The 23924-nt window shown below is 41.5% G+C and overlaps 1 protein-coding gene across 1 annotated transcript in view; it reads left to right on the top strand.

Annotated features, from left to right (window-relative positions):
- Positions 1-483: 483 nt before the first annotated feature.
- The window catches only part of itgb5 (integrin, beta 5), a 129436-nt gene continuing 105995 nt past the window's right edge, over positions 484-23924 (top strand). Inside the window, exons 1-4 of the mRNA XM_072262082.1 lie at positions 484-1044; positions 1238-1323; positions 15266-15473; positions 16445-16694. Coding sequence (XP_072118183.1) covers positions 957-1044; positions 1238-1323; positions 15266-15473; positions 16445-16694 — 632 coding nt within the window. The 5' untranslated portion in view covers positions 484-956. The remainder of the gene's footprint in view (positions 1045-1237; positions 1324-15265; positions 15474-16444; positions 16695-23924) is intronic.

Here is a 23924-nt window from a genome sequence, read left to right as displayed (position 1 = left end):
CTTCCTTTTTGAGGCCCTTCGATCTTCTTTAGATTATAACTAATATTGTGGGATCGGGTTGAAGGAGAGCTTGGGTAAGAATTATTACGTCTAGTATTAGGTTTGCAAGACACTTTTTAAAAAATGTTCTAAATGAATAGTCTCGGAACGAAACGTCGACGGTGTATGCATTTCCATCTGTGCTGCCTGACCTGTTGAGTTCCTCCAGCGTTTTGTGTGTAACAATACTGCCTGTATTAAGTTTTAAATCCACGCAACAGTCATTAGCTTAAGAACCATGTTAGCGTAAACTTGCATTTATCGATCACTTTTTGTTCCAAGGTATAGTTTGCCAAGGCGCACCTTGAGGGAAGGGGGCCGATGAACTGAAAGGGTTAATTTGTTGTTGTCACGCTGATTGGCTCGAAGTGTCAGAGACAGGATTCGATTGGTCGGCAAGGTATAGGAGGCGGGGCAAAGGCCGGAGCTATCGGGCTGGTGCGTGGGGCTCGCGTTGGCGTAAACGGAGTGGCTCTGGTGGCATCTGTGGAGGCGGTCGCTGGGGAACCGGCTGTGGTTGTAAATATGTGTGGAAACTGGATAAGCAAAGTTGTTGCTCCGAGTTGACTTCGAGCCATGCAAAGCTCGATCCCTGGAGAGCAGTGAAGCGAAGAGAAAGAAGGCAGGAGCTGGTGTGAACTTGGTGGTTTCGTGTGAAGGCTGCTTGCGGGAGCCGGACATCGGGCACTGGTCGGCGCTCTCCAGCCCAGCTCGGCCCGACCGCAGGATGGGTTTTCGAGACTGCGTCTGTGCCAGGGATTGTAGGGAAAGCGGCGGTCTCCAAATGTTCGAGTCCACGGCGCAACCGTGATTATTGCAGTCAAACTTCCTAGTGTTGTTGATTCTCGGCTTCGGAGCTGATCAGATCGGGGGAGCAAGTGGAAAGGACATGTTCTGAATACTCACGATTGGCAGAAATGCGAAAAGCCATGCTCAAGAGGAAAATTTTAAATTATTTGTTTTTGTTCTATCCTGGCTTTTGTCTGTTCATGCAAGATGTTTGCGGTAAGTTGTCCTTGAGCAAAGTTTCCTGTTGGTGTACTTAGTAAATCCTAGTTATGTCAAGAGCCTGGCTTGTACATTGTTGGTGAGGTTAACTATGTCGCCTTTACTTTGTCGAACCTCCAGTGCTTGGTAGGTGAAGCGCGATTCGATGTTTACGCCTGGAAAATAACAACTTTCTCTATTTAAATCGAAGGGCTCAATATTTGTACAAGTGGACGTGCTACCTCCTGCAAAGAGTGTTTGCTTATTCATCCTGCCTGTGGCTGGTGTGTTAAAGAGGTAGGGTACTCGGCAGACTTAAACTCGCAATTATCGAAAAATATTTATCATTCAGTTGAGCTACTTGTTGGAAAGTTCAGATTGACTTCAGATTAAAGTAGTTCATTTGTGCCTTTTATGGTTAATTCTGATGTTTTATCACTTGTCCTGTGCTTGTGGGGAAGAGGGGTTGGGGAAAGAAAAAAAAGAAACAAGAACATTGGCATACAGTTCAGTATTTAGAGTCGACTCCGTTGGTATGTAATGCACTGTCTGGCTAAGGAAGTTGAATGTGTGACTGAAAACAAGAACGAATCTCTGGACACTTCATATCTATGTGTCCATTTTACCCTGGGACCTGACGGTGCACATTTGCCGCTTCTTCGCGATAAAGACACTACATTAACGCCATTAGTTAGGAAGGTTTGGTTGCAAAGGAAGAGTTCACAGCCACTTTGCATTGTGGGGGAAAAGCAAAGACTTTAAGATGAGAGTAGAAAATGTAAGACTTTTATTGCATCCCCAATGTTGTGGTTGAAATAGCCCAATTTCATCTAACTATATTTTCTTGACGCTGTATTATAATACCAACACATCCACTCTATGATCTATCTATTTTCTAAGATCTGCTTAAACTGTAAATTCAAATATGTATGGTTTAAGTGATAACATAAAGTGAGGATGAGGAAATATGATGTTAAGGTCCGCCATATTTTATACTGATGTACTGTACTGTATTATCAACTACCTGTGAGGAAGCAATCGGGTCTCAACTTGAAACCTGCTGATGAAGCTACCAATGAATTCAACTTGTGTGCACAAATTCCAGATCTGACGGCAAGGAGTTTCAAATTTGTTAGTACAAGCTTGTAGATGTTTGCCACCCTGGTTTAAAATGCTGATGATTCAGTCAATGGATTGTTCTCGGGTAGTTAAGTCCCCACTAGTCAGCAGAACTTCAGTCGTTTGCTCGCTTTTATTGTTTGCACCATTTGTTTTTTTCTCTCTGCACATTGGGTATTTGGTCTTTTTTTTAATGGGATCTTTTTGATTTCTAAGTGGCTGCCTCTAAGGAGATGAATTTTGAGGTTCTGTATATAGTATACACACTTTGAACTTTGAGACCACCAGTAAGTTACTTGGCCCTTTGTGGTAATGCAAGAGAAGTAAAGAATCATTGCCTGTTACACTGCTGGTGGTTAGGTCAACAATGAAGGTCCTCCATCTCTGGCAGTGTTCAGGGTTTCCTTTATTGTTTTTATTTTCACCACTGTCAGTCATGCAAGTCCTGGGTGGAGTCTTGGGAATACTGTCACACTCAGATGTAGAAGGATTCTTCATTGTTGTTTCTGTAACATTGTTGTTTTACCAGTCAGGGTTGGTAGCCCTGAGCTGAACCCTCAAACCTGGTGGACTGGTAGACCACTCTTAGTCTGGCCTCTGCCCTTTGACCTGTTTGGCATAGGTGACCCTATTAAGAGCCAAAGCATATAGCCCTGACTCTAGCTAATGTAGCTCTTGGGTCATTGAAGCACACAAGCATCCAAACCACAACGAGGTTGTGTTCCTCTTGGAGGAAGACGAGAAGGAGGGAATTCTTTAAAACTCGATTAAGGATATTTTGTATTTGATTTCCACATAGCTGTTGTCTAGCCCTTAAAATATTTGTCTATCAACATTAGACCATAAGATACAGGAGCAGAGTTAAATCATTTGGCCTATCAGGTCTGCTTTGCTGTTTTTGTGTGGCTGATCCATTTTCCCTTTCAGCCCCAATCTCTTGCCTTCTTCCCGTATCCTTTCATGCCCTGACTAATCAAGAATCCGTTATCCTCTGGTTTAAATATTCATCTAAACTTCACCTCCACAGCCACCTGTGGCAATGAATTCCAGAGATTCACCACTCTCGGGCTAAAGAAATTCCTCCTCATCTCCATTCTAAAAGGACGCTCTTCTATTTTGAGGCAGTGTCCTCTGGTCTTAGACTCCCTTACCACAGGAAACATCCTCTCCACATTCTATCAATCTTTGACAAATTCTTTAAAGCTTCCATCCGCTGCCACTTGTGCAAATGGGTTCCAGAGTTCTCCCTCCCTTGTGTGAAAAGCTGCTCCCTGTTTTCAGTGACTAAGCAATAATTGTAAGATTATGCTTCCTAGTTATGACAGTAGAGCTCCACACAATGCTCCAGGTGGGATTTGATTTGTTCTGACAAATCAAACATTTTTTTTTGCAATCACTTTGAGATAAAGACAATATTTCATTAAACAATTTAATAACTTTTTTCGATACATGAATGTCTAAATCCTTTTGTTTTTCCACAGTTCCTCTTTTCACTGTTGGACGATATTGGAATCCCATTCCTGTTGTGACATATGTGCCCATGGCTTCCTCTTGTGCCATGATGAGGCCACCTTAGGGTGGAGGAGCAAGACCTTATATTCTGTCTGGGTAGCTTCTAACCTGATGGCATAAATATTGATTGCTTATTCAGGTTAAAAAAGAAAATCCCTCCCCCTCCCCTCTTCTATTTCCCACACTTTGGAACAGTATGGATACTATTAAGGCTGCTGAATGGTACTGAGGTTATAATGTAAAACAGTCAATCGCGCCCTCCCGTCAAAGCAAGCTGAAGCATACGAGCACTCTCGCTGCATAGCAACCCACATTCCGAACACATACTCTGGATTCCAGGTGTTCCCAGTCTGAACCCCAACGTCTGCTTTTGCTGCACATCAGCTTTTGATATTGCACCACTTGCCAGCTCAACAAGTGAAGTTCTCTCATTGGCAAACAGGGTTGACCAGACACCACAGGAGAGGGCTCCAGAAGAAGATGTTATTTTTATCAACACTCCCAGTGATACAAGGCTGACCTTATGAGTGTGTAGAACTGTGGATAATATGTCAGCAGACAGTGTGGACTTAACATCAAGCAGAGGCAAATATATTCTCTCTGCTTAATGCTTTCCAACTTCTGTGTTTTATTTTCTGTACTTTTATTCCTGGATTCTTGTCATTGGCAAAATTTGCCCACAGCTCCCTCTTGCCACCCTTGCTCCCACCTCCACTCCCTCCCATAAAATTTTGTACCTGTTGTAGTCCAAGTTCAGACTGTGACTTAAAGACCATAATATAAAGTGGAATTAACCCATCATGGCTGATCAATTTTCCCCCTCAGCCACAATCTCCTGTCTCTTCCCCATATCCTTTCATGCCCTGGCTAATCAAGGATCCATCATCCTCAGGTTTAAGTATACCCGAAGACTTGGCCTCCACAGCCACTTGTGGCAACGAATTCCACAGATTCACCACTCTCTGGCTAAAGAAATTCATTCTCATCTCTGTTCTAAAAGGATGTCCCTCTATTCTGAAGCTGTGTCCTGTGGTCTTAGACTCCCCCACCATAGGAAACATCCTCTCCACATCCACTCTATCGAGGCCTTTCAACATTTGACAGGTTTCGATGAAGTCAGCCCTCATTCTTCTGAAATCCAGTGAGCAGAGGCCCAGAGCCATCAAACACACCTGATATGACAAGCTTTCAATCCTGGAATCATTATTTTGAGCCTCCTTTGAGCCCTCTCCAATGTCAGTACCAATGTCAGAAACCTTAGAGAAACTATTTCCAGTTTCTCTGATATCTCCCACCATACTCTCTGTGATGGCATCCTGTCGATGAGTGACAATTAATAAAATGCCAATGTTGGAAAAGTGGAACAAAAATAGAAAATGTTGCAAAAAACTCAGCAGGTCAGGCTGCATCTCTGGGAAGGGTGAGGATGTTTCAGTCTGAAGATGCTTTGCCAGTTCTGATGAAGATATTTGACCTGAAATGTTGACTAATTTCTCTTCCCACAGCACCTGCTTCCTCAATCCTTGTCATTTCATCTTTTTATATCCATTGTTCTTATAAACCACTTCCCCTGCTCTGAACTTAGTTTCCAAATTCATTGAATGTCTTTGAGTTTATTCCCATTTCCAAGATTTTGTAACATTCTTTGTGAATGGAATTGCAATGAACAGTCTTTCATCATTCTAAACATGCCTGCAGTGTGTGACATGGTTCAGTACAGGATCTTCCTTAACCGCTTGGGTTGAGTGGGACTGCCTTTGTTCCATCCACATGTCCAGATGGAACTCAAGAATTCCTTGTAATGACTTTTGATTGCTCGCTTCTAAGCCAACAATCTGATTAACCAGTTATCCACTTGCATCATTTGATTATGTACTGTAAAGTGCAGTGCTGTATCTCTTATGTTTCTTTTAAAGATTGGAAGTATACTTACTGTCAAAGTTTGTATGCAGTACAAGTTTGTATCCTGAGATTCGTCTTCCTACAGGCAGCTAGTAAAGTACAGGCATCCGTTAGTCTTGCGGGACCATGGAACTGCACCTGGAAAGTCTTCACTCTCCAGGGCGCAGGCCTGGGCAAGGTTGTGTGGAAGACCAGCAGTTGCCCATGCAGCAAGTCTCCCCTCTCCATGACACCAATGTTGTCCAAGGGAAGGGCATTAGGACCCATACAGTGTCATCACAGAACAATGCGTGATTAAGTGCCTTGCTCAAGGACACAACACGTTGCCTCGGCTGGGGCTCGAACTCACGACCGTCAGGTCGCTAGTCCAATGCCTTAACCACTTGGCCACGTGCCCACAGGCAACTACAAAACAGAGAAACCCCATGGAACCCGTTCAAAGAAAACATCAAGCACCCAATTCTCAAAAAAAACAATCATGCAAATGGCAAAAAAAGGTGAAAAATACACAGAATATAAATCATAAAACCACAGAGTCTTTGAAATAGTCCAGGAGTGTTCAGTTTAGCTCAGTTACTACAGGCTGCAGAGACTGACTGCACTGATCAAAGTCGCTCAAAATATCATTGAAAAAGGAATAACCAGAAGCCAGGAACACATATTACATGAACTACATAGTCCTCAAACCATGCTGATTAAACCCAAGACTCCAGCAACAGCAATCTAGGATAAGGGAGAGAGAGCACTGAACATTCGCTTTCTGCTCTCATGCTCATTGATTTCAATCTTACTCGACGCTTTAATCAGCGAGATTGGTGAGAAATAGAGTCGATAAGGGGCCGGTTTCCTGGCCTCCTGGCCACGCACTCCGCTCCAAACCTCACTGAACTCTCTTGGAGTCAGCGAAGTGCCAGATTGCTCAATCAGCCCAAAAACAAACTATCAAAACATAACTCCCAGGTTCCAGTCGAAGGCAGCTGAGTAGTAGATTTATCTTTGAAAGTACATGGAAGTCAAGGAGGTAGCTCTGTGAACTGTCTGCAGGATATCACTGGTAGTCGCTGGTGCCATCTTCTTCCATATCAATATGGAATTTGATTATAAAAATGCCTTGAGTTCATTTAGGCAAAATTCTGTATGGAGGTTTCTTCTTTTGTCTTGTTAGCAGTCTCTTCAAAGTACTTGTTTGGATTTGCTTGGCCAGAATCCACCCTCCTCCTCATTCATTGATTGATGCTTGTCCAAATGCGCCGTTATACTCTGTCTCTATTTCCTGAATTAGTGTTAAGCAAGTACTTTGGATTGACGGGAATTGTGTCTACAGGAGGATGTTCAGAATGCAGTTGATAATATGCCAGCATCAAAGTTTATTCTGGAAAATGAAAACTTTTGGCATACAATGTAACACACATTGATACATGTTGACAAGATGTAACAAGAAGTGTGCCCTAGCAATCGGGACTGGCATATCCACCTTTAAAATATAGCTGCCTTTGATTAGATGATCAATGGTTGTTGAATTTACTGATGATACTAAGATAGGTAGGAAAGTAAGTAACAATGAGGATATCATAGTTACACAGGGATATTGATACATTACGTGAGTCAGGCAACGATTGGTAAGTGGAGTCTAATCACAAACATGACAGAAGTCCATCGATGCTGGAAATCCAGAGTAATGCATGCAAATTGCTGGAGGAACTCAGCAGGTCAGGCTGCATCTATGGAGAGGAATATACAGTTGATGCTTTGGGCTGAGACCCTTCTTCAGAACTGGGAAGTAAGGGGGAAGGTGTCAGAATAAAAAGATGGGGAGGGGTGAGTGGCTAGCAGGAAAGTGATAGGTGAAGCTAGGTGGGTGGGAGTGGTCAAGGGGTAGAGAAAGAATCGATGGGAGAGGAGAGTGGACCATTAGAGAAAGGGAGGAAGGAGGGGACCCGGGAGAAGTAATAAAAGGAGGGAAAAATGTGAAATAGTTGATCTTGATAGAACATAGAACAGTATGTTCAGCCCACAATAATAGAAGCATTGTGGTGAGATTACAGATATTTGAGATACCAAGCAATCTGTGTGTCCCAGCACACGGCTTACAAGAAGTTAAAATGCTTATAAAGCAAGTAATTAGGAAATCTTTGCAGAATGCTTTTGTTTATTTCAAGTGGAATTAAATAGAAATGTAAAGGGGTCAAATGCTAGAGAAAAATACACAGTAAATGGCAGGCCCTTATGAGCACTGATGTACTGAGGGATCGTGGGATGCAAGTCCACAGCCAGTATTGGTGGATTCCAGTTGCCCTGATACCATTTCTCCATGACCACAATGTCCTGGTGAAACCTTCCACCATGCTCATCACTGACAGTGTCAAGATATGCAGGGAAGAAGTCTAATTGGGAATGCAGAAAATGAATCTTTCATGACAAGTTGCACTTCATGGTTTTGTATTCTTGAAGCATCTTGTCAGCCAGCTGCACTTAATTTGGTGTTCTGTAGTTGCTAATAAAATTCTCAACATCCTTGAATACCTTCCACGTGATTTTCTCTGGTCCCAGTAGAAGTTCTTCAAATTGCCAATCATGGATAACCTGTTCCCTGAGAGTGATAATACTCATGGACAGAGTGGTAAAGGTTTTTGGCAAGACTGCCTTCATAGGTTGGGGCATTGTAAATTGAGTAGCTGTATACAACTTCAGTTAGGCCAGATTTGGAGCAATGTGTTGCCACATTATGAGAAAGAATTAGGAGTTTTTGGAGAGAATGCAGAAGAGGGTTTGCTTGAAGTTGCAGAGAGATTGTTTCCAGTAGAAAGGGTGACATGATAGAAATATATAAGCATAGATAGAACAGATAGTCTTTACCCAGGATGGTAATATCAAGTGTTTGAGGGCATAGGTTTAAGATAAGAAGGGAAAGCTTAAGAAGATTTATGAGACAACTGTTTTGTACAGAATGTGATGGGTACCTTGAATAAGTTGCCAAGGGAGGTGGTATAATCATAATGTTTAAGAGGTATTTAAGCGGACACGTGAACAGACCGGGAAGAGAGGGACACAGATCACATGCTGGTGGAAGTGATTAGTTAGATTAGCATTATGCAGAAATGGTGGGCCAAAGCATCTGTTCTTGTGCAGTACTAGTCTCTGTTGCATGTTGTGCTTCAGTTACAGAGGACTCTGAGACCACATCCAGAATATTGGTCTTATTCAGGGAACCCAGCTCAATGAAAGTTATGGGTCTGGTAACTGGATACCTGGAATGGGGTGGGGGTTGACTTATATAGAGTTTGGATAGGCTTGACTTATTTTGTTGGAGTTTATAGGAGTTCAAGGGGATTTGATTGAAATACATAATGTTTTACAAGATCTGGACAGTGTATAGAAAGGATGCTTCTTTTATGGGAGAATCTAAAACTAGAGATTTTTGTTTCAGACTAAAGGTTCATCCATTGAAGAAGATGAGAAGCGTGAATTTTTCTGAGAATCACAGTCAGGTTTAATATCAGTGGCATATATTGTGAAATTTATTATGCAGCAGCAGTACAGTGCAATACATCATAAAAACTGAATTACAGTAAGAAGTATAAATACTAAAAATAGTTAAATTAAGTAAATAGTAGAAAAAGGAAAAAAAGATAAAGTAGCGAGGTGGTGTTCGTGGGTTCAATGTCCATTTAGAAATTGGATGGCAGAGGAGAATAAGTGTGTGCCTTCAGGCTCCTGTACCTCCTCCCTGATGGTGGCAGTGAGAAAGGGCATATCCTGGGTGAGGAGGGTCTTTAATGATGGATTCTGCCTTTTTGATGCAATTTTGAGACAATAAGTTTTTTGGAATTTCTCAAAGAGCAGTAGAAGCAGAAACTTTGATTACTTTTAAGGCAGAGTTAAATTGATTCTTGTTAAATAAATTGTGGGAGGGAATATGGATCTGAGGTTAGAATCAGATTTGTCTTGGTCAGTGGAAGAATGTGATCAAGAAGGTAAGAAGCTTCCTCCTGGCATCTGTTCCATAAGATATGGGAGTAGAATTAGGCCATTTGGCCCATTGACTCTTCTCTGCCATTTCATCATGGCTGATACGATTTTCTTCTTAGCCCCAACCTCCTGACTTCTCCCCATATCCATTCGTGCTCTGACCAATCAAGAATGTATATTTCCCTGCCTTAATTATACAGAAAGACTTAGCTTCCACACAGGCTGTGGCAAAGAATTCCACAGACTCGCCACTCTTTGACTGAAGAAATCCGTTCTCATTTCTGTTCTAAAAGGACACCCCTCTATTCTGAGGCTGTGTCCTCTGGTTTAGTCTCTCTCACCATAGGAAATATCCTCTCCACACCCCCTTTCACCATGCAATAGGTTTCAATGAGGACTTCCCTCATTCTACTGAATTCTGGTGAATACAGGCCCACAGCCATCGAATGCTCTTCATATGACAAGCCATTCAATCCTGGAATCATTTTCATGAACCTCCTTGAATCCTCTCCAGTTTCAGCACATTATTTCTAAGATAACGGGCCCAAACTGCTCCAAGTGAGGCCTCACCAGTGCTTTATAAAGTCTCAAGATTACTTCCTTGTTTTTATATCCTAGTCCTCTTGAAATGAATGATAATACTGCATTTGCCGCCTTTACCACAGACTCAATCTGCAAATTAACATTTCGAGAATCCTGCACAAGGACTCCCAAGTCTCTTTGCGCCTCTGTTTTTTGTATTTTCTCTCCATTTAGAAAATAGTCAATCCTTTCACTTCTTCTACCAAAATGCTTGACCATACACTTCCCGACACTGTATTACATCCGCCTTTTCTTTGTCCATTCTCCTAATCTGTCTAAGTCCTTCTGTAGTGTCTCTGCTTCCTCAAAACTACCTGCCCCTCCACCTATCTTCATATCGTCTGCAAACCTTGCAACAAAGCCGTCAATTCCATCATTCATATAAGGTAAAAAGAATCATTCCCAACACAGACTCACTGTAGAACACCACTTGTTACCGGCAGCCAGCCAGAAAAGATTCCCTTTATTCCCATTCTTTGCCTTCTGCCAATCAGCCACTACTTTATCATGCTAGAATCTTTCCTGTAATGCCATGGGCTCATAGCTTGTTAAGAAGCCTCATGTGTGGCACCTTGTCAAAGGCCTTCTGAAAATCAAAGTACACAACATCAGCTTATTCTCCTTTGTCTATCCTGCTTGTTAGTTTTCAAAGAATTTCAATGGATTTGTTAGGCAAGATCTTCCCTTGAGGAAACCATGCTGACTATAGCCTATTTTATCATATGCCTTCAAGTACCCTGAGACCTCATCCTTAATACTTGACTCCAACATTTCCTAACCACTAAGGTCAGACTAACAGACCTATGGTTTCCTTTCTTCTGCCTCTGTCTCTTCTTGAAAAGTGGAGTGACATTTGCAAAGTACCAGTCTTCCGGAACCATTCCAGAATCTAGTGATTCTTGAAAGATCATTACCAATGCCTTCAGTAACCATTTTCAAACCTCCGGGGTATACATCATCTGGTGCAGGTGACTTATCTACCTGCACACCTTTCAGTTTCCCAAGAACCTTCTCTCTGGTTATGGTAACTTCATACACTTCATGCCTCCCAGCATGGGGGAATCTCATTGAAACCTTTTGAATGTTGAAATACCTAGACAGAGTAAATGAGGAAAGGATGTTTCCCATGGTGGGGGAGTCTAGGACAAGAGGGCACAGGCTGAAGATAGAGGGGCGTCCATTTAAAGCAGAGCTGCAGAGAAATCTCTTTAGCCAGAGGGTGGTGAATTTGTGAAATTTATTACCCCTGGCAGCTATGAAGGCCGGGTCATTGGATGTATTTAAGGAAGAGCGTGATAGGTTCTTGACTGGACAAGGCATCAAAGATTAAGGGGAGAAGGTTGGGGAGAGGGGCTGAAGAGGGGGAGAAAAGGATCAGCCATGATTGAATGGCAGAGCAGGCTCGATGGGCCAAATGGCCTAATTCCTCTCCTGTGTCTTATGATCTTATGGTTTTATCAACACTCTTCAGAGATTGACCTCCTGGTGTCAGTTGTCACATAACCAGGGCTTGTGATATGCACTAACTGCTCATACGACCATCCACCACCTGCTCCCACAGCTTCACGTGACCCTGATTGGGGGAGCTAAGCAGGTGCTACACCTTGCCCAAGGGTGACCTGCAGGCTAGTGGAGGGAAGGAGTGCCACACACCTCCTTTGGTAGAGACGTATCTCCATCTTGCCACCCAGATTTCAGTTCATATATTTGTAAATTGACTGCTGGCATCTGGCTTCTTCCTGCCTCCCTTCAGAATTTTCAATCTAAGGACTAGAAAATTATAACGAATTATGACAAATATATCTTAATTTTAATTGACTTTCTTATAGTTCCATCATCCTAAAGGTTTGGCTCTCAAGGCCCATCGTGTTCCCCATTTTTGTATGTTTTAAAATAAATAACTCACTTTGACATATTCATACATTCCATTCTCTTAATGATAGTTTTCCCTCTTTCGTGGCTGTGAAAAGTGTTCCTTTAGCCAGTCTGCTACATATTATCTGTTGTGGTTGTCTGCCGCTGTAATGGTCCATATTCTGCTTTAGAAGTTACTTCCTGTATTTAAGGCAGAGATTGATAGGTATCTGAGTAGCCAGGGTATCAAAGGTTATGGTGAGAAGGCAGGGGAGTGGGACTAAATAGGAGAATGGATCAGCTCATGATAAACTGGCGGAGCAGACTCGATGGGCCGAATGGCCAACTTCTGCTCCTTTGTTTTATGGTCTTACAGTCTCTCATTTATGACTGTGCAGTTTAACTATGCTAACTGAGCCTTTTGCTTTTTTAGGGGTTATTTGTCACTTTAAATACTTCCCTGAATTTCTCCATAGATTCATTAGTTCACAATTTAGGCCTATTTAAAATAAGCATTTTAATTCGAGCCTCTCTTCGCAGTTTGCCCTTACTTGTAGGTCTGTTTGTTTAAAATCTTTACTTTCTAATTCTCTATTCTACTTTTGGAACCTAACAGCAAATGCAGTCATGTCATGTTCGTTACTTGGATGTCCTTGCTTTATGAAGCAATTGTAGTGGGGAAAGAATTGATTTTCTATAAATTAATTCCGAAATCTGCACCGAGCAGTCTGACTTATTTTGGAAGGTCACTAGGAGACACTTGGTAATTTTAATCGATTGAACTCCAGATCTTATTTGGAGAAAAAGTCAATGAATTATTCTGATCTTTTTAATGTTCCACAATATTTCTCTGGATGAGATCCTTTCAAAACAGCATTGAATTGAAAATAGCTCTGAGTCATCGCTTTATAAGATTTAAAAAAAACGTACTGTGTGGTTTTTTTAATTCCCAAAATAAGAAATTAAGCTAACACAAGGAATTTATTTTTCCAGTTTACACTTGATGGATGGAATAGGCCTTAGCTCCGGCTGTTTGGCAGACACGAGACTTTAAGGCACTTCAGAATCAAAGAGCTGATTAATGTTTAAAACTTTGACGGTAGAGCGAGGATTGTTATAGCAAGTCGTGATTTAAAGGCCATATTTCAATACAAATGTCCGAGGATCCTGCAAATCACCGGAGAACTGCTTTTTGATTGTGACTTGAAAGAGAACTTAAAATTTGAAACCTAGCCAACATTATTGGCTAGCATTTTATCCCTTTGTACATTATTTGTGTTTGCTTAAATTATTGAGTTAAAGGTTTATTTTTGCTGTTCCGTGACAGCTGTACAAGATACTGTAGCTTCTGAAGGAAAGCTAAGCTCAGTTTTTCATTTAATCTGAGTTGTCTGCGTACATAACAGCTTTTGATGATTTAAGCGTTAAATGTCATTGTGAGAATTTGATACATAATTAATTGAATTTGGAATGGTTGCTATCTATGTAAAGATTTAATTTTTTTAAAAAATCAGGCTTTTATAAATGTGTGCATCACATTGCTGCCAGTTGGATTGACTTGATTGTGATTTCGCTCTTCATTCTGCCCCTTCTGTGTAGGATTTCTAAGTAGTCCACATTTCACAAACTGAGAGCTCAGGAACAGCACCTCAGAAGAAATAAAATCATAAAAGTTTTTAAACTGCATTCAGTACCTGCCCATTTTTTATTGATATAGATTTAATTTTTCTGGAAAACATGCTAAGACGTTCAATGGTTCAATTTAATATCGGAGAATACACAATATACAACATGAAATTCTTACTCTTCACAAACATCCATGAACAAAAGAAAACCCCAAAGAATGAATGACAGAAAAATTCTAGAACACTGAAGTCCCCTCCACCCCACAAACAAGCAGCAGCAAAGCATCTACCCTTCCTCTCCCCCACTTGTTCCACCCGGAAGCAAGTTAACAGTTAATTCCTTGATTTCTGTACCGAGTCTGAGCAGGACTGTGAGGGTTTGGGTCAAGCCACATTTGTCACCATGTCTGAGTCACTGGAGATTAAGGTTTAAGCAGGTCTGCTCTTTTCTGACAGGCACAAAAAAAAGTTGTGTGGGCGAACAGTGATGGAAAAGAGGAAGACATGTTAAGATCTTTATAGATAAAATCAGTTTGTTTTGTTAGCAAAACAAACAATAGGGTCTGGCAACATGGGAGGTGAGCATTTAAACACACTGAAACAGACATGAAAGATTGAGAGGGTCACAAGCAGAAAATGAATAGTGGCTGTCACCTTGGTTTATTTTAAATTACTTTTTAGAGATCTGTAGCATCAGACTATGTGTTATATTTTGGCTGACAATAAACTTGAGCTGTATCAAAGTGAATCTCTAGCTCCTAATTGCACTTGGAGTTGATAAGCATCTCTGTTTAATGAGTGTTTTTGTCTCCCTCTTCTGAAAACTACTGAAACTATCCGCACAAGTGGGACTTCAAGGTGTCCAAATATTTTAATTCCCATTCCCATTCCAGTTCCAATGTATTGATCCATGGCCTGCTCTTGTTCCAAGATGAGGAGCAGCACCTTATGTTCCGTCCGGGTGCCCTCCAACCTGATAGCATGAATATGGATTTCTCCTTCCATTAAACAATTCCTCCCCTCCTCTATTCTGCACTTTGACCTTGTATTTCTTCTCACCTGCCTATTACTTCTCCTCTCCCCCCCCCCCCCCCCCGGGTCCCCTCCTCCTCCCCTTTCTCCTATGGTCCACTCTCCTATCGGATTCTTTCTTCTCTAGCCCTTGATCTTTCCCACCTACCTGGCTTCACCTATCACTATCCAGCTACCCTCTATCCTCTTAGCCCCACCTTTTTATTCTGGCATCCTCCCCCTTCCTTCTTGGTCCCGAAGAAGGGTCTTGGCCCGAAACATCAACTGTTTATTTCTCTCCAAAGATGCTGCCTGACCTGTTGAGTTTTTCCAGTGTTTTTTTTTCTTTGGATTTCCTTCATCTGTTGACTTTCTCATGTTTGTGAAAGCTATATCTGTTCAGAAAGTTGAATAGCTTTTTCTGGAATGACTAAACTGTTCTTCAAAGAGTTAAGTGCATTTAGTCGAATGTGTGTGAGAGGGGTAAGGCTAAAAGGAAATCTAATATTAGCAAAATCGTAGTCCAGAGATGGTTTAACAAGAACAGGGAATGTGTTTGTTTTCTATCCGTCACATTTACTTGAGAGAGGAATTTACATCTTGAACAATTTATGTTTAATATAGTTTATTGCAGTTTTATCATCATTCCATCTTTTATCTGTCAGGAATTTGGCAGCAGAGGAAGCATCCCATCAAGGTGTGACTTTAGAGAAAGCTTGATTAAAAGAGGATGCCAAGAACAGTTTATCGAGAGTCCTCAAAGCACTACACGGATAGAAAGAAACATTCCGTTGAGCAGTAAGGGATCTGGATATTCTCAATCTGATGTCATTCAACTGACTCCTCAAAAGATTGCTCTCAATCTAAGACCTGGTAAGCACTGGATTCTACTCAATGGTGAGGGTTACTTCTATTTTTGAAGCTGCACTTTATTTTCAACTTGGTCAGGCTTTCAAAAGTTTGTTTCCTGATATTTGTGGCTTTTGATATCAGTGGATATGCAGAAAATGAGGAAGTGCTAGGTCTGATTCACTGACCGGATGATGTTAACATCGTAATGGGAGAAAATAATTCAGTTTAATATCATGTGCTTAGGGTAAAGCCCACAGACCCCTTGCTTAATGGTATTGGTTCATGACATTAATAAGTTTGGGTACCCCTGGTATAGGGGCATCAACTAGCCCCAAAACTGTGCCATTCATCTTATGATTATTTTTGTTACATAAATACATTTTAAAAAATATTAACTGAGAATAGGAAGCATATTAAAATAAAGTTGTTTTTTTTTTGCTGCCCTTGGATCATAATAATCTCCTTAGGGAGGAAAAGGAAGGAAAAGTCTTCAGAGTTGGAAGCATTTATTTCCCCAAGTGTGGTGTGTAATTACAGTCTGAATTCAGGCCCTCATTGACTATGACATCTCTCTGCTTTAAATATTTTTAAGACCTGATTTTGTTTGAGTGGAGACTATTGTGTATATAAAAAATGTTGGCTGGCGAAGCATAAGGCTTGGCCATCGCCTTTACCAAACCTCTGAAAATTTATTCCATTGACTTCAATTAGGTTATCCAATAAAACAAGTTTTGGTAATACTTAGTTTTTTTTTCCAGCTTTGGTTGTTCTTTCAATAGGCAGCTTAATAGGAATTAGTTATTCTTTTGCTTCTGAGCAGAAATATATTTTGAAAAAGATAGAATTTCTTTGTATGAAATTTCGTTGCTCTGTTCCAAGCTCTGACATTCCCTGTCACTTAAAAGAATTTTGATAACTTGAGTAAATTTTGCTTGATGTTGTGGATTCTACCAAAAGAATAAATTTACAAACGTTGTTTTCATGGTATATAGACCACAAGACCACATTTCGCATACAAGTTCGGCAGGTGGATGACTATCCGGTGGATTTATACTATCTTATGGACCTTTCCCTCTCCATGAAAGATGATTTGGACAACATCCGAGTGCTCGGAACAACATTATCACGAGAGATGGCAAAACTCACCAGCAACTTTCGACTGGGTTTTGGGACATTTGTTGACAAACCAACATCTCCATTCTCATACACAGGACCCAAATACCAGAACAATCCTTGTGTTGGGTGAGAAGTACTTAGTTTCTGTTATTAATATATTTATCTTGAAGTAATAAAAAAATCTCTAGATTAGTAAAAGGTTGTAATATTCTATACTTTGTTCTTGTCTGATGTACATTGTTAAATCAAGCATTTTCACAGAAGTTCTTGATTTCATGCTCGATGCCTTAAAGAAGAAAACTATTTTACAGCTGATATTTCTCAAGTTTTAGTCATTCATTTAGTAGGCGGCAGTCTGCCAGCTTGTACTCTTCCCCTCACCCCTCCTCTTCATTACCCCCTTCCTTTCCGGTCTCGATGAAGGGTCTCGGCCCAACATCATCATCATTATTATGTGCCGTGCCATATGATCTGGGCAATCCATGACCACGATTGTTCTTGGCAAATCTTTCTACAGAAGTGTTTTGCAATTGTCTTCTGGGCATTGTATTTACAAAATGGATAACCCCCTAGACGTTAAACAATCTTGAATCTTGAATGTCATTCCATATACCCACTATGTGCCATGTCATAGACCTGCCCATAATGTCCCCTTTAAATCTATCTTCTTTCCCTTTAAACATATCCCCTCTAGTACTGGAGTCCCTTCGCTCGTTCATTATTGACATGCCTATGATGTGGGTGATCATGGTCTTCATTCATGGCAAATTTTTCTACAGAAGTGCTTTCCCATTGCCGCCTTCTAGGCAGTGTCTTTATAAGATGGGTGACCCCAGCCATTATCATTACTCTACAGAGATTATCTGCCTGGCATCAGTGGTCACATAACCAGAGGTTGTGATATGTACCAGCTGTTCATATGACCATCCACCACCTGCTCCCAGGGCTTCACATGGCCTTTTTTTGGGGGGGGGATGGGGGAGAAGGTGGGTTAAGCAGATACTACACCTTGCCCAAGAGTGGCCTCAGGCTAGTGGAGGGAAAAAGGGAAGGAGTGCCTTACACCTCCTTGGGTAGAGATGTATCTCCATCCCACCTCCTGAAAAGTCTAAATAAAAGGGTAAATATAAAAGTTAATTTTATACATGGTTTAAATTGGTAAATGTGATTCTGTTATTATCTTTATTTGAGAACGTGACACCAGTGTGTTTCGATATTGTTGCTTGTTTGTAGAAATATCTTGGGAATTAGTTTTCCGTTTACCTTTGATGTGATAGACCAATAGTAAAGATGTCAGAAGAAATATAAACATTATATTAATAATATAAATATTAATACTTTACATTGCCAACTTGGTGCTTGTTTTCTTCTTCAACCCATGATGGATGTCTTTTATATGTCTTTTATTTTTACTATATTCGCAGACAGTTGCTCATTCTAGTCAGGGGTTCCCAATCTTGTTTATGCTGTAGATCCCTACCATTAACCGAGGGCTGTGTGGACACCACACTGGGAACCCCTGCTTTACTGCAACTAACAGTCTGCTGGAGGAATTCAGCAGATCAAGCAGCATCTGTTGGTGGGGAGGGAGATGGAGGCTGAGAGGAAAGAAACTGTCCATGTTTTGGGTTGAAAACTTGCTCTAGATTCCAGCAGCTACAACCCCTTGTGTCTCCATGTGCTTACTGATCCTGAAATAATATGTAATTGCCAACAATTAATTGCAATAGTTTATAACTTTGCTTTATTTAAATTGATCTGCCATTTTATAGAGTCAGGGTCATAGAAAACTGCAGCACAGATGCAGGCATTTCGGCCCACCTAGTCAGCACCAAACCATTTAAAGTGCCTACTCCCATCGACCTACACTGGACCATAATCCTCCATACCCCTCTCATCTATGTACCTATCCAATTTCACTTAAATGTTGAAATCAAGCTCGTATGCACCACCAGAGCTAGCAGCTCGTTCCACACTCCTCCACTCTCTTGAGTAAAGAAGCTACCATTCATGTTCTGCTTAAACTTCTCACCTTTCACCCTTAACCCATGACCTGTAGTTGTAGTTCCACCCTATCTCAATGAAAAATGCCTGCTTGCATTTACCCTATCATTTCCCCTCATAATTTTGTATACCCCTATCAAATCTCTTCTCAATATTCTACATTCCAAGGAATAAAGTCCTAACCTATTCAGAGTTTTCATATAACTCAGGTCCTCCAGTCCCAGCATCATCCTTGTGAATTTTCTCTGTACTCCTTCAACCTTATTTACATCTATCCTGTAGGTCGGTGACCAAAACTGCAAGATAGACCTCACCAATGTCTTATACAATTTCAATATAATACCTCATCTCCTGTGCTCAATACGTTGATTAATGAAGGCCAAAGTGCCAAAAGCTTTCTTTATGACCCTGTCTACCTTTGACACCTCTTTCAATGAATACTGGACCTGTATTCGCACATCCCTTTGTTCTACCACACGCCTCAGTGCCCTACTGTTCACAATGTAAGACTGCCCCTGGTTGGTACGACCGAAGTGCAACACCTCGCATTTGTCTGCATTAAATTCCATCTGCCACTTTTAGTCATAGTCATAGTCGTGCTTTATTGATCCCGGGGGAAATTGGTTTTTATTAAAGTTGCACCATAAATAGTTGAATAGTAATAAAACCATAAATAGTTAAATAGTAATATGTAAATTATGCCAGAAAGTAAGTCCAGGACCAGCCTATGGGCTCAGGGTGTCTGACCCTCCAAGGGAGGAGTTGTAAAGTTTGATGGCCACAGGCAGGAATGACTTCCTATGACGCTCTGTGCTGCATCTTGGTGGAATGAGTCTCTGGCTGAATGTACTCCTGTGCCCACCCAGTACATTATGTAGTGGATGGGAGACATTGTCCAAGATGGCATGCAACTTGGATAGCATCCTCTTTTCAGCCTATTTCTCCAGCTGGCCCACATCCCTTTGTAAGTTCTGATGGTCTTCCTCACTATCCACTAAACCCCCTAATCTTGGCATCACATGTAAGTTTGTTGATTCAGTTAATCACATTATCACAAAGATCATTGATATAGATGGCAAACAAAAATGGCCCTGCGGCACACCACGCCACTAGTCACAGGCCTCCAGTTAGAGAGGCAACCATCTAATACCACTCTCTTGGTTCTCCCACAAAGCCAATGTTTAACCCAATTTACTACCTCATCTTGAATGCCAAGCGACTGAACCTTCTTGACCAACCTCCCAGGAGGGAGTTTGTCAAATGTTTTGCTAAGGTCCATGTAGACAGCATCCACTGCCTTGCCTTCATCCACTTTCCTGGTAACTTCCTTGAAAAACTCTGTAAGATTACTTAGACATGACCTATCCTGCACAAAACCATGCTGACTGTCCTGAATCAATCCCTGTCTATCCAAATACTCATGTATCCTGTCCTGTGGAATACCTTCCAGTAACTTTCCCACTATTGATGTCAGGCTAACCTGTTTATAATTTCCTGGTTTATTTTCTTAAACAGCAGAACAACATTAGCTATCCTCCAATCCTCCTGTACCTCGCCTGTTGCTAAGAGGCAATGTTTTTCATTTTAATGTAACTACGAATAATTTGGTCAAAGGAAGCAAATATAGTTATGACAGACTTTTATTTAAATTGTTGCAAAGACATCTGATCTGTTTATTACAACATTATTGGATTAGTGGAAATAAAGTGCTGCTGTAAAGTGTAAGACCCTTCACTGGATGAACTATATAGATTATATCCTATCAAAAAATCATTTTCTTTTATTGAGATACAGTGCAGAGTAGACCTTTCTGGCCCTTTGAGCCATGCTATCCAGCATTCCCCCACTTTAATCCTAGCCTAATCATGGGAAAATTCACAATGATCAATTAACCTACCAACTGGTATGTCTTTGGACTGTGGGAGGAAACCAGAGCACCCATAGGAGACCCACGTGGTCACAGGAGAACGTACAAATTCCTTAAGGTAACGGCGGGAATTATTAAAATTTTAGAATCAATTTTAACCTTGTGTGACCTCAAGTAAACGGTTTCAATTAGACCCTTTTTGGCTTAAGTTTCTGAAATGTTTCTGTTTTTTGTTTGTTGTGGTTTATCAAACAAATCTGTTGGGTAGCCAGCTTAGCAATTCACAAATCCAACAACCATTATTTAATCAGAGATTGTGGTAAACAGGAATTCCACAAATAATAATAAGTTCTTTTTCTGCTCAATGAGGTATTTTTTATTCAAGTCCAGTTCCAAGAAGCTGTCAGAACATTGGAAACAAAAGAGACTGCAGATTCTGGATTCTGGAGCAACGAACAACGTGTTCAGATCAACACACACAAAATGCAGGAGGAACTCAGCTGGCCAGGCAGCATCTATGAAAAGATGTACAGTGGATGTTTTGGGTTGAGACCCTTCAGCAGGAATTGTGTCCAGGTGCAAGGTTTTGATCTTCTGAGTTGACGGTTCCTTTGTCCAACAGGTGCCACTGAACTGGCTGAGTTTCTGCACCAGATTAGTGAGTTATTAGTACTGTTTAGTTTGAAGTTCTACTATGCAGCACTTTTTGTTTCAAAATGACATGATTAATGAGTGACATGATCAGTCGTACGACTTATTTAATCATGTACCTGATGAACTGGATGGTGGGGTAGAGATACGTCTCTACCAAAGGAGGAGTAAGGTGCACCTTCCCTCCGCTAGCCTGCGGGTCACCCTTGGGGAAGGTGTGGCAGCTGCTCAGCCCCTCCCTTGCCCCCCCCCCCCCCGGATCAGGGTCACGTGCAGCCATGGGAGCAGGTGTTGCCTATCATAGGTCCTGATGATGTGACCCGTGGTGGCAGCAGGTGATCTCTGAGAAGGGTCTCAACCCAAAACGTCAACTGTTTATTCATTTCCACGGATACTGCCAGACCTGCTGAGCTCCTCCAAAAGTGTGTGGTGCTTTGGAATTCCAACATCTGCAGGTTTTCATGTGTTTATAAACTCTGAAGTGTATTGATTGTGGCTGGGGTCATCCGTCTTGTAAAGACACTTGCCAGAAGAAGGCAATGGCAAACCACTTCGATAGAACAATTGGCCAAGAACAATCATTGCCATTAGACCATGATTGGCCACATCATATAATACAGCACATAATGATAATGATGATTAATACCTGATGAAACATAGAAAACCTATAGCACAATACAAGCCCTTCGGCCCATAAAGCCTTGCCGGACATGTCCTTACCTTAGAACTACCTAGGCTTACCCGTAGCCTTCTATTTTTCTAAGCTCCATGTATCCATCCAGGAGTCTCTCAAAAGACCCTATCGTATCTGCCTCCACCACCACCAGCGGCAGCCCATTCCACACACTCACCACTCTCTGCATAAAAGAAAAACTTATCCCTGACATCTCCTCTGTACTTACTTCCAAGCACCTTAAAACTACGCTTATTTCATTTCAGCCCTGGGAAAAAGCCTCTGACTATCCACATGATCAGTACCTTTCATTATCTTGTACAACTCTACCAGGTTACCTCTCATCCTCCTTCACTACAAGGAGTAAAGGCCGAGTTCACTCAACCTATTCTCATAAGGCATGCTCCCCAATCCAGGCAACATCCTTCTAAATCTCCTCTGTACCCTTTCTATGGTTTCCACGTCCTTCCTGTAGTGAGGCGACCAGAATTGAGCACAGTACTCCAAGTGGGGTCTGACCAGAGTCCCATACAGCTGCAACATCACCTCTTGGCTCTTAAACTCAATCTCATGATTGATGAAGGCCAATGCACCGTATGCCTTCTTAACCACAGAGTCAACCTGTGCAGCTGCTTTGAGTGTCCTATGGACTTGGACCCCAAGATCCCTCTGATCTTCCACACTGCCAAGAGTCTTACTATCAATACTATATTCTGCCATCATATTTGACCTACCAAAATGAACCACCTCACACTTAACTGGGTTGAACTCCATATGCCACTTCTCAGCCCAGTTTTGCATCCTATTAATGACCTGTTGTAAATTCTGACAGCCCTCCACACTATCCACAACACACCCTACCTTTGTGTCATCAGCAAATTTATTAACTCATCCCTCCACTTCCTCAACCAGGTAGTTTATAAAAATCATAAAGAGTAGGGGTCCCAGAGCAGATCCCTGAGGCACACCACTGGTCATCAACCTCCATGCAGAATATGACCCATCTACAACCACTCTTTGCCTTCTGTGGGCAAGCCAATCCTGGATCCACAAAACAAGGTCCCCTTGTATCCCATGCCTCCTTACTTTCTCAATAAGCCTTGCATGGGGTACCTTATCAAATGCCTTGCTGACATCTGAATGAGTTGCTGGACACGCTCCGCGGACTCAGTTCTGGAGCACTCTTCAGTTCATGTTCCGAGAGTTTCTGGTTACTTTGTTTTTGCTGTTGGTATGTTTCGATTGAGGAGCTTTGGCACAGAACTGGTTCTGCAGCTGTGGCCCGAGCCATAGACAGAGCGCCAAAACAGGGTCAAAACAGGGGTCGCTGGCAGTGTGGCTCAAAGGGCCAGAAGGGCCTATTCTGCACTGTATCTCAATAAATAAACTATTCGTGAACCTGGTGCTGAGGGTCCTGAGGCTCCAGTATCTTCATTTCATTTTCTTGCAGGCATTCATGGTAGAACAAAGAAATATAGGAGAATCAATGGAAAGCAGCACACAAAGACCGACAAACAAGCAATAAGCAAGCTATAACAGGACAGAAGATGTGATGTCACGTTGGAAAAGACAACCGATATCTAGTTACAAAAATACTTTTTGCATTACAAAATAATCCAAGGTCATTACAAGAGGATTATGGAATAAAATTTCAGATTAATATATGAAATCAATACTAAGATTTTATCCAGCAGCACTGTTAAATTTAATGCAACACCATTTTAAAAAAAAAAACAAAAATAGTGTCCAGTTTGCAGAGAAATTCAAGTTAGGAATTTTTTTTTTAATTGGCAAGCTGAAGGTCTATAGTTAAGTGTGCTGGTAAAGGATGGATGCTGTATACCTGGAGTAGGTTATGAAGATGTGGAGGAATCAAGCAGAGATATTTAAACTAGGATGAGGAATGAATACAATTTGACAAGTTAAGACAAGGGCAATGACATTTCTCATGCCTTCTGATGGTAGATTGATAGAAACTAGTTGTAATATGTTGCAATTGTCAAATCTAGAGTGTAATCTGGGGAGGTTTCACCTTTGTGGTGCCCAGTTGAGTTGTGTCCCAGGGTTCAGAAAGAGATGGCTGAAGAGATCGTGGGGAGCTAGTAAAGATCTTTCAAGAGTCCACTAGGTTCTGGAATAGTTCCAAAAGACTGGAAGATTG

The sequence above is a fragment of the Mobula birostris genome, chromosome 6, assembly GCF_030028105.1.
Source record: "Mobula birostris isolate sMobBir1 chromosome 6, sMobBir1.hap1, whole genome shotgun sequence".
Lineage (NCBI taxonomy): Eukaryota > Metazoa > Chordata > Chondrichthyes > Myliobatiformes > Myliobatidae > Mobula > Mobula birostris.
This window is presented reverse-complemented; position numbering and strand designations above follow the sequence as displayed.